Source organism: Chroicocephalus ridibundus, chromosome 1 (assembly GCF_963924245.1).
Source record: "Chroicocephalus ridibundus chromosome 1, bChrRid1.1, whole genome shotgun sequence".
Classification (NCBI taxonomy): Eukaryota; Metazoa; Chordata; class Aves; order Charadriiformes; family Laridae; genus Chroicocephalus; species Chroicocephalus ridibundus.
Genome location: NC_086284.1, coordinates 193560046 through 193574722, shown reverse-complemented (window position 1 = coordinate 193574722; position 14677 = coordinate 193560046). Strand labels below are relative to the sequence as shown.

Sequence of the window (14677 nt, the reverse complement as noted above, 5' to 3'; positions counted from 1 at the left end):
GAATTCTCTTATTATACCTCAAATAAATATATATTGTTAATAGAATAGAATACATTATTTCAGTTGGAAGGGACCTACAACGATCATCGAGTCCAACTGCCTGACCACTTCAGGGCTGAACAAGTTAAAGCATGTTTATTAAGGCTTTTGTCCAAATGCCTCTTAAGCACTGACCACTGACGAGCTTGGGGCACCGACCGTCTCTCTAGGAAGCCTGTTCCAGTGTTTGACCGCCCTCTCGATAAAGAAATGCTTCCCAGTGTCCAGTCTAAACCTCTTCTGGTGCAGCTTTGAACCATTCCCACATGTCCTACACTGGGTACCAGGGAGGATTGCTCAGCACCTCCATCTCCACTTTCCCTCCTCAGGAAGCTGTAGAGATTAATGAAGTCGCCCCTTGGCTTCCTTTTCTCTAAACTAGGCCAGCCCAAAGTCCTTAGCCGCTCCTCATAGGATGTGCCTTCCAGCCCCTTCACCATCCCAAGGAGGGCAACAAGGACCTTCACGTTAAATGGTGGGCCCCACTATCAAATTAGGATATCAAATTAGTTAAACAGGACTTTCTCTTTGCGAACCCATGTTGACTGTGCCTGATGTTTGCATTGTAAACTCGTAATTTGCATACCTTTTCATTAAAATCATTAACATTTGGTAATCACGTAATTGCCATGCAGTAATACAGTATGATATTTTAAGTGAGATTTTTATAGCTCGAAAATATGAAAATCTAAATGCTGTAAATGAAAAAGAAACACAGATTGATTTAGATAAAGCTTTTCTATTATGCCTTTGGTATGTTTTGTCTGTTACTGAGCTGAAAAAACTTTTGAACTGCTAAGTATGGAGGTTAAATTGCTTTTTTTTGGTTAGAGCTGAAGTCAGATTTTCTTCAGTACCTCAGAAGAATGGCTGTCAGATTTTCATGTAAAGAATTATGAATTGATTTGCATGAATTTGAACTATAAATTTCAACATGCAAAAAAAGTCTAGATGACAAATGGTTATTTAAAGTAACTCAAGCTCAAGTCTCCTCTACCCGTTGAGACTCATTATCAGTATGAAAATCTGTATTCTTTTCAGAAATAAATGTCTGGGTCGTTAGGTAATCACAGCATCGAACAGTGATACTTCCTTACAAAATGTTGGCCTATAATTTTCAAATGTTTAAGCATCAGACAACAAAACTGTCATAAAATAGGTCTAAAGTCATGTTTATATAGAACATCTGGATGGCTCTTCTCAATTAAAAACACATGTTGTTTCACGACTTGAGCTTTTTCTCCTTTTTGCAAGGCCTGAGTTTCACCTTTTATGTCTGTTAGAAGCGAAGAATATTTTATATTGACTGCATTGTTTTTTCTTGTTGGTACTGATCTGTTAATAACTGGTCTGAGCTTTGTAATATGGCCTTTTCATTTTCAAATCTGCAGCCTCAAAGTAGTGGATTTTCGTTACTCTAAAGGAGAAAATTAGTAATGAAGAATTGGAACATATGTCTGTCTGTACATCTTTCTTTCATGGAGGTTTTTGTCAGGTTACAGGGAGAAAGGGAAGGAGGTTGTGCTACTTAGCAATATTGGGGTAATAGTAAACTGGTGCTATTGGGGGATATTCTCTTCTTATGTAGTCAGACCCCAAAGGAAATTCCGGCTTGATCATTACTTTAGTTGTATAATTCTTCTTCAGTGCTTTCTGTTGTATTGTGAGGATTGTTTAAGTCTTAATTAGACATTTGTCCTCCTATACACAGATTTGAATTAATTGTTAGGGATGTTGTGTTTTTGTAAAGTCCACTTCTTAGTGCAGAGAAGAGGAAATTGTACAGCTTTTTGCAAAACACCTTAATATTTGGATACTTGTCATGAAATAGAGAAAATCTGGTTTGCTGCTGTTTTCATCAGCTGCTAGGTAAGATCTGACCTTCTATGCCTTAAAATGATATTTTTGTATATCTTCTTACATGGAGATTACTGAGGACAGCCTTGTAAAACAACATACAGTCTTACATTCAGAGCTTTCCTTTTACCTTGAAAAATGCTTTTTAAAAGCTTGGATTTAATGCTATGGGATTCTGAAAGAAAGGGACATTCTGCGAAGTACCAATTTTTTTCACAATTCTATGGGTTGTTGTGAATGAGAGAATAATGCAGCTTTTAGTTGTTACTCATTTAAATGGTTCGTGCTTGGGATAGTTTTTCTGGAAAAACAGATTATATCTCTACTTTCACGCAGCCTACTTCACTGTAACAAGTTTCATTGATATATTTGCATGGCTTAGGACTGTTACGAGACACTGCTCCAAGATAGTTTTGAATGCTTTTTATAAGTATGTGTAAAAATTACTAAACTGTTATAAAACAGTTGTAAAAAAAAAACTGTTGTAAAAATTACTAAACTGTTATATTTTCTTTTTTTTATTGATACCTCTACCAAAAGACTTGAATTCTTTCATGATCCTGATCAGTCATTGTAAAGAGCAATTTTTTATAGTATGAAACAATTATATAGGTCTGCCAGAGCATAATCAATCTGTATGTTGGTTTTCTTTAACTTGCTGATTGCATCCTCCTGTTTCTTAATTCTTTCTACTGTTTTCACTGATCTTGAACTAGCAGCCTGTTATGATCCTCAATCTTCTTTAGAGAATTTCCATTTTTTTCATCCTTACAGTGTATACACAAGTTTTTGTCTTATGGTACTTGACACTTAACATGGAAACAGACAGTTTGAATATATTGGTTAAATATTTTTCTTATAATATTGAGTTCATTAAAATCTAACTCACTTGCAGACTTTGCGTAAGTATGCACTGTCACAGTGGTGAAAGAAGGAATTTAGACTGTAGTTAAGATGGTAAGGAGAAATTGAGCGTCACGTTCATTGACAGAAATCATGCTGCAGGATCAGGATACCATTTCTTCAGCAGTCATTGATGTTTACATTTCAATTTTTAGTTTGTTCTGTAAAATTTTATATGGAAGTAACATCTTCTATGATACTTTGAAAACATTAATTTACATCTGCATTAAAAAAAAGCTAAAAAGCCAATAAAGCCCCCAAACCCTGTAGTGTAGCAAAATTGCTAGCATTCTTTAAAGAGTCATTCTTAATTAATCATAGTAAGATATCATATCCCCCACCCCAGTATCTGCAGATATCTCTGAAAGTGCTGCTTTATTATGAGTATATATTTATTGATAATTCTCTTTTGCTTAAATGAGTTGCTCCAGGAAACCATTTCAAGACACCGTATAATATCACTGATTAAGATTCATGTTCTCTTTCAGCTACCTTCCTCTTTTAAAAAATCTATTACCCTTTCAGTTTCATTTAGAATGAAGGGCTCACCCTCCTCTTTAACATAACACATAAAATAAACTTTTACTGCCTCCTCTTCTGTGCTGGTTAGTTTTAGAAAACTTTTTACCACTCCCTAATACATATGTCAAGAGAAAATATTAATATGAAGCTATCAACATCTGTTAAAACAATTTTAGTATATGTGGAATAGGAAATTAATCAGAGGAACAAGTGCTCTTGAAAGGAAGGAAATTTTGTTTAAGGGTTCTAAGGCAGCTTTAATTCAGTTCCATTGTTCCACAGCAGTGTAGGACACACAGTCCTATTTTTGATGTTTATCATCAATTGCTGCACGGAAGACTTGGACTTGCTGAACTCTTAACTTGGCAGGTAAACGAAGAGGAAACTCTGAGATACATTGGGGGGAAAATGCATTATTAAACTTAAAAATACTGTTGCTTATATATTCTCTTACTGATTATGTAAACTGATTATGAAAACTCATTTCAGCAAATGTGTGCAACTAATATCAATGTAGATTATTACTGAAAGTAAACGAACAATATAACATATCATGTGATTATTTCTTTTTTTGTTTTCTTATTGGGCTTATTTCTTACTTATATAATAATTGGTTGTATTTGGTTTTCCTTGCTTTTTTTTTATGCTTTTAGCTTTAAGTCCAGAGTATTGTGGATACTATTTGAAGGCCTCCCTGCCCCCTTACATTCTTTTTTGAATAACGGGGGGGAAAAATCTAGTTAGACTTCATAATTCTCAGTTTGGTCACTGAAAATAGATGTATTTATTTTTCTTCTGAAGTGGAACATAAGAAACAAGAGAATTTCTTATACTGGATTTGCAGGTTTTCCCACAGCCCCCTCATCCAGATACCTCCACTCCTTTTGTTCCTCTCCCTGCACACCGCGCTTCCAGTCTTCGTCTGCCAGTCTATAAACGGGGTCAGCGACTGCAAGGGGCAGCTTGAGAGATAGAAGTGTCCAGGAGGAGCTAGCAGATAGATGCAGAGAGGTGACTTGAATAGTGTGAAGAAAGTTGGTGTAGGGGTGAATGAGGTGTCTTGCTGTGTGTGGTAGGAGACAGGCTCCCTGAGAGAGTAATAAAAGCAGTAGTTTATCTTACAGCCTGATCTTCCAGATTCTTCTTGGCTGCAGACCTAGGAGAGAAAACTTGAGAGTAAACCTTCCCCTTGTGTCGCACAGCTGTGTAATCCCTAGGATTTCTTAGTAATGATTTTTTTTTTTTAATTCTTGAAAATATCACAAACTAAAAGTTCTTTTTTCTAAGTCCTAAAAAGTATTTTCATGATTCAAAGCAAAACATAAGAATTGTTCCACCAATAAGTATTTGGTTGTTTTTCCTTCCTCTGAGACCTCATTTCTGTCATTTGTTACTTGAGAAGATTGCTAGCATCTACGAGATACAAAATAACAGTCCTAGAAGAAATCGCTGATCATAGAGTAATTTAGTTTGGAAGGTACCTCCAGAGGTCATTCAGTCCAATCTTCTGCTTAAAGCAGGACTAACGTCAAACATGGATCGGGTGTCTGATGGCCTTATCCAATCTAGTTTTGGAAATCTCCCAGTGACAGAGGTTATATGTTTTCCCTGGGCAACACGTTCCAGTGCTTATCTGCTCTCAGTGAGAAGAATTTGTGTCCAACTCAAATTTCCCTCATTAGATCACGGGACGATTGCTACTTGTCCTGTCGGGTTGCAGACCTCTGGCATGTTTCTCCCGGGTTGTCTGTTTCACACTGAAAAGTCCTGTTTCTGCTTAGCTCTTCCTTGAAGAGAAGCCGTGTTGCACCTTTTGGTCATCTTTCACTTCTCTCTGAAGATGTTTTCAGTTCTACTGTATTTTTTTAGTATGAAATTGTAGTCCATCCTTGATCTAACAAAATGCTATGCACCAGCCTGTCAATAAAGAAACTTTGGTGTTTCATTCTTTTTAAGTAGTAGTTACACTCTTATTTTAGTCTCCTTGATTAACATTTCAGATCCTGTGTAAGGATTTAAAACTCTGTATAAATGTGATCTTCTTATTGGACTGAATTCAAAAGCTGTTGTACATAAGTTTAAGCTTTTACTCTATTGCAGTAGTGAATTTCATTAATTAACTATTTAAAGTTTTTTTCTTTTTTTTTTTAGATATTTTCTTGTTATTTGTGTGTTCTTACTGTCAGTTTTCATTAACAGTTACCTGTTGGAGGATTTAGCTTAAGTCTTAAGTCATAATTTTGTGTACCACTGTCATAGGCTGCAAACAGTGTCATTTCCCATGGATGTCTTTTTATATCTTTAAATACTTTCAATCTCAGTCCTTCCATTAGAAGGCTAGTTGCTGTGCAAATGGGTACGTACAAAAAAATAAAGCTGACAGTTTATAAATTCATATAGCACTTTTCACAATGCAGCAGTCCTGATTACCTCCTATAGTGGGTGCATATTCTGTCTGGTTTTGAAAATTTTCTGTTTGAAAATTCATTCAGTTAATTATTCAAAAATCAACATTTTAAATGTTTTTTTCTGTATATATTGCTGTGCAATTGAAGTTAATATATGAGACACTGCTAATGCTGTTTTAGCACAGCCACCAAATTATGCAGAGACTATTTTAAAGGGTTAATTACCCGTATGACATTAGACTGTACATTCCCCAGATAATGAGTGCCATAAAAAACAGATATCTTGATATTGCTACTAGCTCTTATGACTTGAAATTCAGTGCTGAAAGATGATGTAAGAGAGAAAATTTTCTGATTCTAGTATTTCTGTTTCTCCCATCTGATGTACTTTAGCAAAGGGACAGAAATATTATTTAGGAGCTGGAGGAATCCCGTAAAAAACCTGAAGCCTAGCTTGTCTTTTGCCTTAGTGTTAGGGAACTACTCGTTGTTTCCCTTCTACGAAGCTTCTGCTTTATCTTTTATTCTGGTATCTTCATTTGAAATCATGCATCCTCATCCCATCACTTTATTCTATATTTTTAGTCCTTGTCTAGAAACATGGAAACATTGGTTTTAATATTTTGCATTTACCTCCCTTTTGAGTTGAAAGCATCCTGAGATGACTTTGCTGTTTATGGTTTGAGAGTTGCCAGTCTGTGTTTTACCATGTGTTTTAGGGTATACAACCGGTGTATAGACCCAGTTACGGCTTCGGCCCTACGGGGTCTGTCATCCCAAACCATGTGCTGTTCGAGACCTATTGGTTTTTCCACAGTCTTTAGCTTTCGGATTTTCCTGTAGCCATTTCAATTCTTAATACCAGCAGATTGTTTTGATTTTCATTGAGGTGGAGCTCATCTCTTTGGTGTAGTTTCATCTTTTGCTTAGTTAATGAATACGAAGACCCAGTCCCCTTACTGTTTTGGCAGGTGCACGTTGAGCTTTACCTTGCTTGCTCTGTTAATTGCTATGCATGTTAGAGACACTTCAGAGAAAACATTCATATTGCATACATATAGTATGTGCCCAGAGGACAGCTGGTCACGGGTCACAGAAAAAAAACTGGAAAATACACATTATTTTTCTACCTGTGTTTCCTTAAAGGCATGAGTGGTTGCCTTTGCCTCTGATCGGTTAGTAGTAGATCAGCAAGTAGTTCGCCAAGGTTAGTAGTAGATTGGCTAATCTGCTTGGCTTCTCTTTTTGCTGTTGGTCTCTGGATTTAAGGATGGAGAGTCTGGTTGTCTCTTTTTTTTTTTTTTTTTTTTTTTTTTTTTTACAGCTGAACTGCTGCATCAGTGTTTTCTCCTTTACTTTGATGTCTCACTTCCTTTATATTAACTAGGTGGCCAGCTTCTACACTGCTGATAATTTATATATGGATTGTGCCTCCATCTCGATTTAAATTCTTAACCTGCTTGGGTTTGTCATCTTGTTTGGCTGCTTAGCAATTTAATCCATTTGGGGTCAGGTTTTTCATTTTGATTGTTTCTTTCACATGAAGGTTGAATTCCTAACGTGCATGCTGTCCTGTAACTTCAGTACATAGAACCAGGAGCTTCAAATATAGCCCCTCCCCACCTGTCTTTGTAATATTGCCTTTGCAACTAGCTATTTTATTTTATTTTAAAATCTAAGTTAAAAATTAAGGAATTAAACTATTAGACTAATTAGGGGTTATTTGCAAAGCAATTTATAAAAAATGACTAGGTTCTATCAGCTTATTTTTGTCTCTTCAACCAATCACTACCTGGCTTTGTAAGCCTAGCCAGACTTTAGGTCTAAATGAACTCTGTAAGCTTTTTCCGAAGTTATGCCCCAGAGGCATGTTTTTTTAATAAGTATTTTCAAGTTCTATTTATACTATCAAATTGAAAAATAGACTAAAAGTATTTCAAACATCACAATATGTAGGTACACTTATTTCTGTTATAGCCAAATTCTATTTTACCTTTTAATTTCCCACAATATTTCAATTTTGTAGACAATGTATAGGAAAAAGTTGGTCAATCACTAAAGTGTGTTATTTGTAGTTAGTCTCTGGAGAGTTTTTCAAACATAGTTCTTTGGTTTCTCATGCACCGAAATGTGTGTTACCTTTTATGACCCTTTCATATGTAACAATTTTAACTTGAAGCTTTCCAAATGGTCTACTGACCCATTTGGTAACTGTTAGGCCTGTTCCTCCTCTTTTGTATCTCAGAATTGGCTTATTTTTCCTCTTTTTTGCGTATTCTTCCCTGAATTTGAACCAAATCACAGATAGTGTTTTATCTCTTTTTGGAGGGATTCCTCTTTCTGATTTTTTGAGACATAATTCTTTAAAGAGCTGCTTTAGTGACTGTTTTAATTTTTAAGGTAGCAAGCCTTTATTTTCTTCCAAAATTTGTGCAATAATGGTTTGGCTTTCTTCCTTCTGCTTTCCGTTGTATGTACAAGCACAAAACAACACAGCAAAATTTTAGAGATCATTGGATCTTTCTGGTGGAGTTTTTTAGAGGCTATTTTGTTTGTTTGTTTGTTTTGATTTGGTTTTCTTTTTCCCCCACAAATTAGATGGGTCTTAAGCCTGAGATTTTGGAACAGTATTTTCAATGAAGACTGTTAGAAGTCAGTACTTATCTGTGGCCTTCCTGTGTACTGTGTATTAAAAATACCTTCTGTGAAGCTGATTTTGTTTTCATTTTGGGCTGAAGAACGAAAAATTTGTCAGCAAAACTACCTCTGATCTTTATTGTGTAATATTTTTTGTTATGACAATAAAGTACTGTAGTTTGGAAATATAATTATGTTTTAAAATAATGGTATTGAGAAACATATAGTCATGAAGTTCTTTCTGAACAGAGATATGAGAAGTGTCTTAATTTCAGAAAAGCCTTGGTGGTGTTTTTGCTCTCTGCTTGTCTGCTATTACTTATGAAACTCTCTGTTTGTGTAAACGTACTGTCAGTTTTTTTATTTGAAAAATATTTATTTTGGTACTGCAGTGAACACACAAAGCATGTTTTCATATCTTTTAATAACATCATTTTAATACACAGAAATAGAAAACTTTATTTTAGAATGTTTTTCTTCCCTTTCCTCTTTGTGCATCAGCCAATTTACAAGATGTTATTTTTGTGATACTTATGAAACTGTTCCAAACTGATATTGGGGAAGGGATTTTTTATGTAGTGAATTGTATTGACTGTAATGAAATCTGTGTGCAACATATCTGTTTCTTTTAGAGTTTATAAACAAATACCTAAAGAAAATATTTTAAAAACTTCAGTAAGTTACATAACTTTCCCTGTGGTTTAGGTCTTTTCTATGTGTGGATGTTCTCCAAAGAATGCATTTAGTTTTATTTCTCTGTCTGTTTCATTTTTTTTATTAGGCCCGACGCAAAGAGGTTTTTATCCAGGAGCGATATGGAAGATTTAATCTGAGTGACCCATTTCTGGCTCTTCAGAGAGACTTTGAAGCAGGTGCTGGTGACAAAGAAAAGAAGCCAATATGCATGAACCCTCTGTCCATTTTAGAAGCTGTTATGGCTCATTGCAGGAAAATGCAAGAAAGAATGTCAGCTCAGTTGGCTGCTGCTGAAAACAGACAAAAGAAGGTATCCTGCTACCAACTTCTTTTCCTTTTCCCTCTCCTCATGTGTTCTTTCATGCCACTTTCCTAATTTGCATTTGTCTAACTTGGTTATCACTGTGAGTGTTAAAATGTTAGCACTTAATTGTCATATATAGTGATAGTGAAGTGCTGGTTTTCTGGTGATATTTTGTGTGCACACCTCATTCATTCCATGAATTTAGCTCTACTTATGCAATAACTGGTACAAGTCGATGCAGTATATAAGTGGGTAGCTCAGCGTGAGCTGAGAAAGCGTCATCACAATGTATTTTTAAACCAACACCATTGAAGCCTAGAGGAGCTATTGTTATTTTTGCTCTAACATAAATGGCATAAAATAAATAATTTATTTGCATTTTATATTAGGTGGCTCTGTTTCATAAATCAGTAAAAATAACTTACAATTCTAAAAAAAACTTTTTTGCATATTTGAAGCATTTGCTGTAATGAGAAAAATTATTCTGGAACAAGTATGTTGCAAAAAAAGTCTCATATTGAAGATAAAACTGTCATTTTGAAAGTGAATGGTTGGTTGATTGCACATATTTCACTAATATGTAAAACATATATTCCTAAAGTATAGCTAAATATTAATATCTTGGGAAGGGGGTTCTGCAAGGAAAAAGGGGTGCAGTAATGTAATAGACTCATCTAGACAAGGTATTTTTGAATAACAAGAAGAGAAATGCAACGTTCAAAAACGTTGAATCATCCTCACTGGGTATAAAATGGATAGAATGTCTTCAGGAGCTGTGAAGTAGCTTTTTGGTGACAGTTTTAGCTTGATGTTTTTTTAAAAAAAAAAAAAAAAAACCAACCAGAAAATGCTAAGACAATGGACATAAAATTTATTTTGGTAGTAATTGCTCTTTGGGAAATAATATGCACAGAAAAGTACTGGAAGTATTCTGGAAATACATGCTTAAGTTAAAGCAGCAAACCTTTTCTTGTTATCTTAACTCTGTTTAGTTTACTTTAAGCATTCCTGCTCTGTTAAGACTTCAGGAAAACAGACACCGCATTCAAAAAAATGAATAATACTAGACTGTATGTGTGATATATAAGTTTTAAAACAGTGTAATGGCCTATGTAAGTGAACTCATACTTCTTTTTGAGGACTCTTAAATGTTAATTTTCTTTTTCATATGCTTTGTAATTAAGTTGAGATTTTGGGGAAAGGGTCTTTCAGCATAGAAAAGAGTGAGTAAGCTTGCTTATTCCGACTGAAGAATGATATTGGGAGAGACTGTGACACATCTGCCTGGACAACTGGATTAGCTTCTTGTTTCAATGCATGTCCACAAGTCTTCTTGTATCTAAATGCTTCGTCTATCTCTGGCTTTTAGTATATGGACAGATACATGCATGTAAGATGGGCCTACATATTGAGAATATGTCTCAAAGTCAAGGTATTGATATGTAAATTCCATTTTTTTCCTTTTTTGGCACAGGTTTATTACAGAAGTCTATATCTCTAAGTCTGCATGTACAGGAAAGGATGCTCTTGTCTTTTGTTTCCTAGAAGAATACACGAGGTTTTTTTCTAAAAATCTTAATTTTAAGTAGTTTGATGTTAATTTATTTTGCAAACCTCTAGTACGCTCAATTCTGAAGTCTGTCACTTTCAAGCTAAACTTTAAAGCACTACACTTGAAAAAACGTACGTTGCTTTGGAAGTGTGTCCTTATGATTCTACCCTTTTTACTCCTTGTAACAAATAGGAAATTTAAATAACAGAGGATTTGAAAACAAAGTGCATGGTGTTGAGTAGCTGTGTGCATGACTGTCTACAGAACTTAGATCTTCCTCTTTTAAAGCCAATTAGAAATCCTATTTGGACAGGGCACCCTCTTAAACTTCTTCAATTTGTGTCAACAGATGACATCTCTCAATCATCTCCATTCATTCACAAACCATTCAGTCAGTATTTTACCTTCCCTTAGTTCCACATTTTTTTGTCTGTTCTCCATCTCGCAAATCCCTCTGTGGAAGAGGGTAATGAAGGTATTTTGAGGGATTTCTAGAAATGTTCGACAAAGCAGGGTGACCCAATGTAAGGAAAAAAAAAAAAAAGCTAAACCTAGAGAAATGTGACCTTAATATAGAGCCAGCTGCACCTCCTCCCTCCAAGAGTGGTTCTTCCTTCTCTAAATGTGTGAGGCCTCTATCTTCGTGTTTGGAATTGCCTCAATGTCTCCCTCTTACATACACTGAGTAATGAAGTCTGTGTACAGCTGTGTTTATTTTCTCTGGATGTTACTGGACTTTAAACATGCTCAGACTGAACTCTTATTCCTGGGGACATATTATCTGTGAATATAGTGACCTTAAGAGTATTCTTTGAATAAAATTTTTATTTGATCTTAAAAAGCAAGTCATAACAATGTGCCAGAATGTGCCAGAGGTGCACAAATGACTGCCAGTTACAGGTTTACCATATACCAAACACCTAATACACAGATGTCATCTGCTTTGTGTTAAGTCTCCATCCTCTTCCATCTCTTTGAATGCTTTTCCTGGAGCTGCTATCAAAATTAATTTTGAGGTTTCCTGGGAACTCAAAACCAGATAATCAAAATGACAGTTCTTGATTTGTCAAGTGTTTGCAGAGAAGGTAGTATTGGGATGTATGCTCAAAGGCAGACAGACAGACATATTGGTTGGAAGAGGCCCATTGACGCGATTTAGTCTAACCTGGTGCTTAAAGCAGATTATCACCAGCATTACATCTGGTTGTCAGTGAATTTGCCTAGCTGAGTCCTGAAACCCCCCAGGAATGGCAATACAGCAGCATTTCTGTGCTACTATCCTTGTGAAGAACTCTTTTCCAAGACTGAGCCTCTTAAAGGGCAATTTTTCATGGTAACCTTTTGTTATGGAGCCCCACCTGCCACTACCAAGAAGAATTTGACTCTGTCATTGTTGTAAGGACCTTTCAAAAGGTGTGGTATGTTGTTCTTGGATCATCCCGCAGTCTTTTTTTCACTAGATTAAGCAAGCCAGGCTCCCTCAACCTTTTCTCACAAGGCATGCACATTGTCTCTCACATTTGAAGGGCCTTTGCTGGTTAGTTCTTTGTGGGACACTATCATTTTTCTCAGTATCCTTTTTTACCCCGCTTCAAATCCTTCTTGGACACATTTGCAGATGTTTACATTACTGATATGATTTAGGGTATGCATATAATACACTTCGCAAAAATCAGGTCATAGTTAGTTCATAAACTCATAAATAATTACAGCTAGTTCCAAATCTGTCATCTAAAGTTAAAAATGAAGTGTAAATATTCCCAGGTTTTTCCTGCTCAAGATGATGCAGACAAAACAAGGGCACGAGGGAGAGAGACACATAGGAGACAACATAAAATGAGAAACTAATGCTGCTCTTGTCAATTTGAAATCAAGTAGAGGACTTACGTATATATTAGGGATTCTTTATTTATATGCAATGCTTACAAATAAGGTACTATAATAGTATGGTAAGCTGATTTCATCCCAGTTATATGTTAAAATCTGCTTGTAATTACTTGAAAGTAATATAATTTCACAAGTTAATTTATAGAACCAATCCCTTGTCTGAAAGCAAAATGGGGGAATTATAAAGCATGAAAATCTTTATAAAAACATTTTCACTGCAATCTTATTGCATTTCCAAGCTTTAAACACTGTAAGTATTTCTCATGATTTTTGTACCTGTTTGAAAAAAAAAACAACAAAACAACCTGCTGGTTGCTCTGCTTGCTTTGAAATGCTTGTGAAGCATCCAAATGCTGTTGGGTGCTTTGAAAAAAACACTGAAACGTTTGAGAAAAAATAATGATTTTTCTGCATGTGAAGAACTGGGAATGGGACCGTTCCTAAATACAGTGTCATCATAAAAGCTTGTTAATTTAATATGCAGCTGTACTGTCATTAACATAACTGAAGAGGTGTTGTTGCTGATACTGTTTGTTTAGTGATGACTGCTAATGCCATACCGTATTTTTTATATATTTATCGCTGTTTTTAAGAAAAGGTGGACTTGGTTTGTGTACAGAGTGTGTTGGTTAACCTGGGATGAAGCTCTAAAACCCCAGTGGAGCCCCTCCACTGATAAACAGGTTTTGAGCTGTTTGAAGCCAAGATGACTTTTACAATGTAGGTATAATTTCCCATAGTGATTTCGTCCTCTTAGTTCAGTGGTTCTTATAATAATCGTATGATTTCATGAAGAACTTTTATTATTACTGTAATATACATCACATCAATATTGCCATGACCTCTTTATGCTTTTTCCCATTCTTTTGAAGAAAATGGAAGATAAATTTACAGTCAGGTAACGAGATTAGAAATGTTGGGAGACTGAGGCACATGTTCATCCATAAGTGTACATTCATGCAGGATTTATTGTTCTCTCTACGTCATTTCACTTCCCTTCCTTTTAAAGTGTTTTCTTGTGTTCGAATTCTACTTACCATGTGGGGAAAAAAATTATCCCGGGGACAATGAGCTATAGCAGGTGGGATTTCTTTCTATTACAACTGCAGACTCTCTCCCTCTTGTACTTGTCTCTTGATGGCATGAGCTTCAACTCTCCTCTGTGGTATAACTGGAGAGTAACAAAGCTGTTATTTAAAAATGGTATTTATACTAGCCTTTGTTTAAATCCAGTTTAGTTAAAAATGAATTATGGACACATCTACAGTGATGTTGAAAAAAGCTTCCAGCGCTAAGAAATTTCATCTTCTATTGGAGAGGACAGGGAATAGTGTGCTGTAGCAACAAGCTTCTGAAAAGCTATTATATTGTAATGCCTGGGGTTTTTTCTTTGCCTGTGTGTCTCTTTGTTTGTTTTCATCTAGCAACCAAGGCGATATTTTAGGCATTGACTGAGAGAGGAGATATTCCATCACTATTACCAATCCCCTAGACCATCTTGTTTCCCACATTACAGTTTACTGTAAATATATTCAGACACTGTATTGTTTTAAACTTTAAAATTAGTATCATTTTACCATGACACTATAATCTGAATATAAGATTCTTCCATGAAATGAAACATTTATTCTGAGTAAGATCTTAAATGTACTGCTAGTTGCCACAGCTTTTCTTAGATTGTTTTTTTGAGCATTGTGAAATGTTCTCATGTTGTAGAAGCATGAAACGGTTTCCTGTTGCCATCAAAATTAACCATTCATGTTTGTGAGCACTTGATTATTTTTTTTCCATGGGTACCCAAAGGTATTTTTCCAGAAAAAATGCCCACTTAGAAAATGCACTTTAGTGGTACAGTTCTGAATTGTTATTTCT

At 35.4% G+C, this 14677-nt stretch overlaps 1 protein-coding gene across 1 annotated transcript in view; it reads left to right on the top strand.

Moving 5' to 3' along the window:
* CTTNBP2 (cortactin binding protein 2) overlaps positions 1-14677 on the top strand; it is an 87562-nt gene that overhangs the window by 23317 nt on the left and 49568 nt on the right. The window contains exon 3 of the mRNA XM_063323242.1: positions 9148-9372. Coding sequence (XP_063179312.1) covers positions 9148-9372 — 225 coding nt within the window. The remainder of the gene's footprint in view (positions 1-9147; positions 9373-14677) is intronic.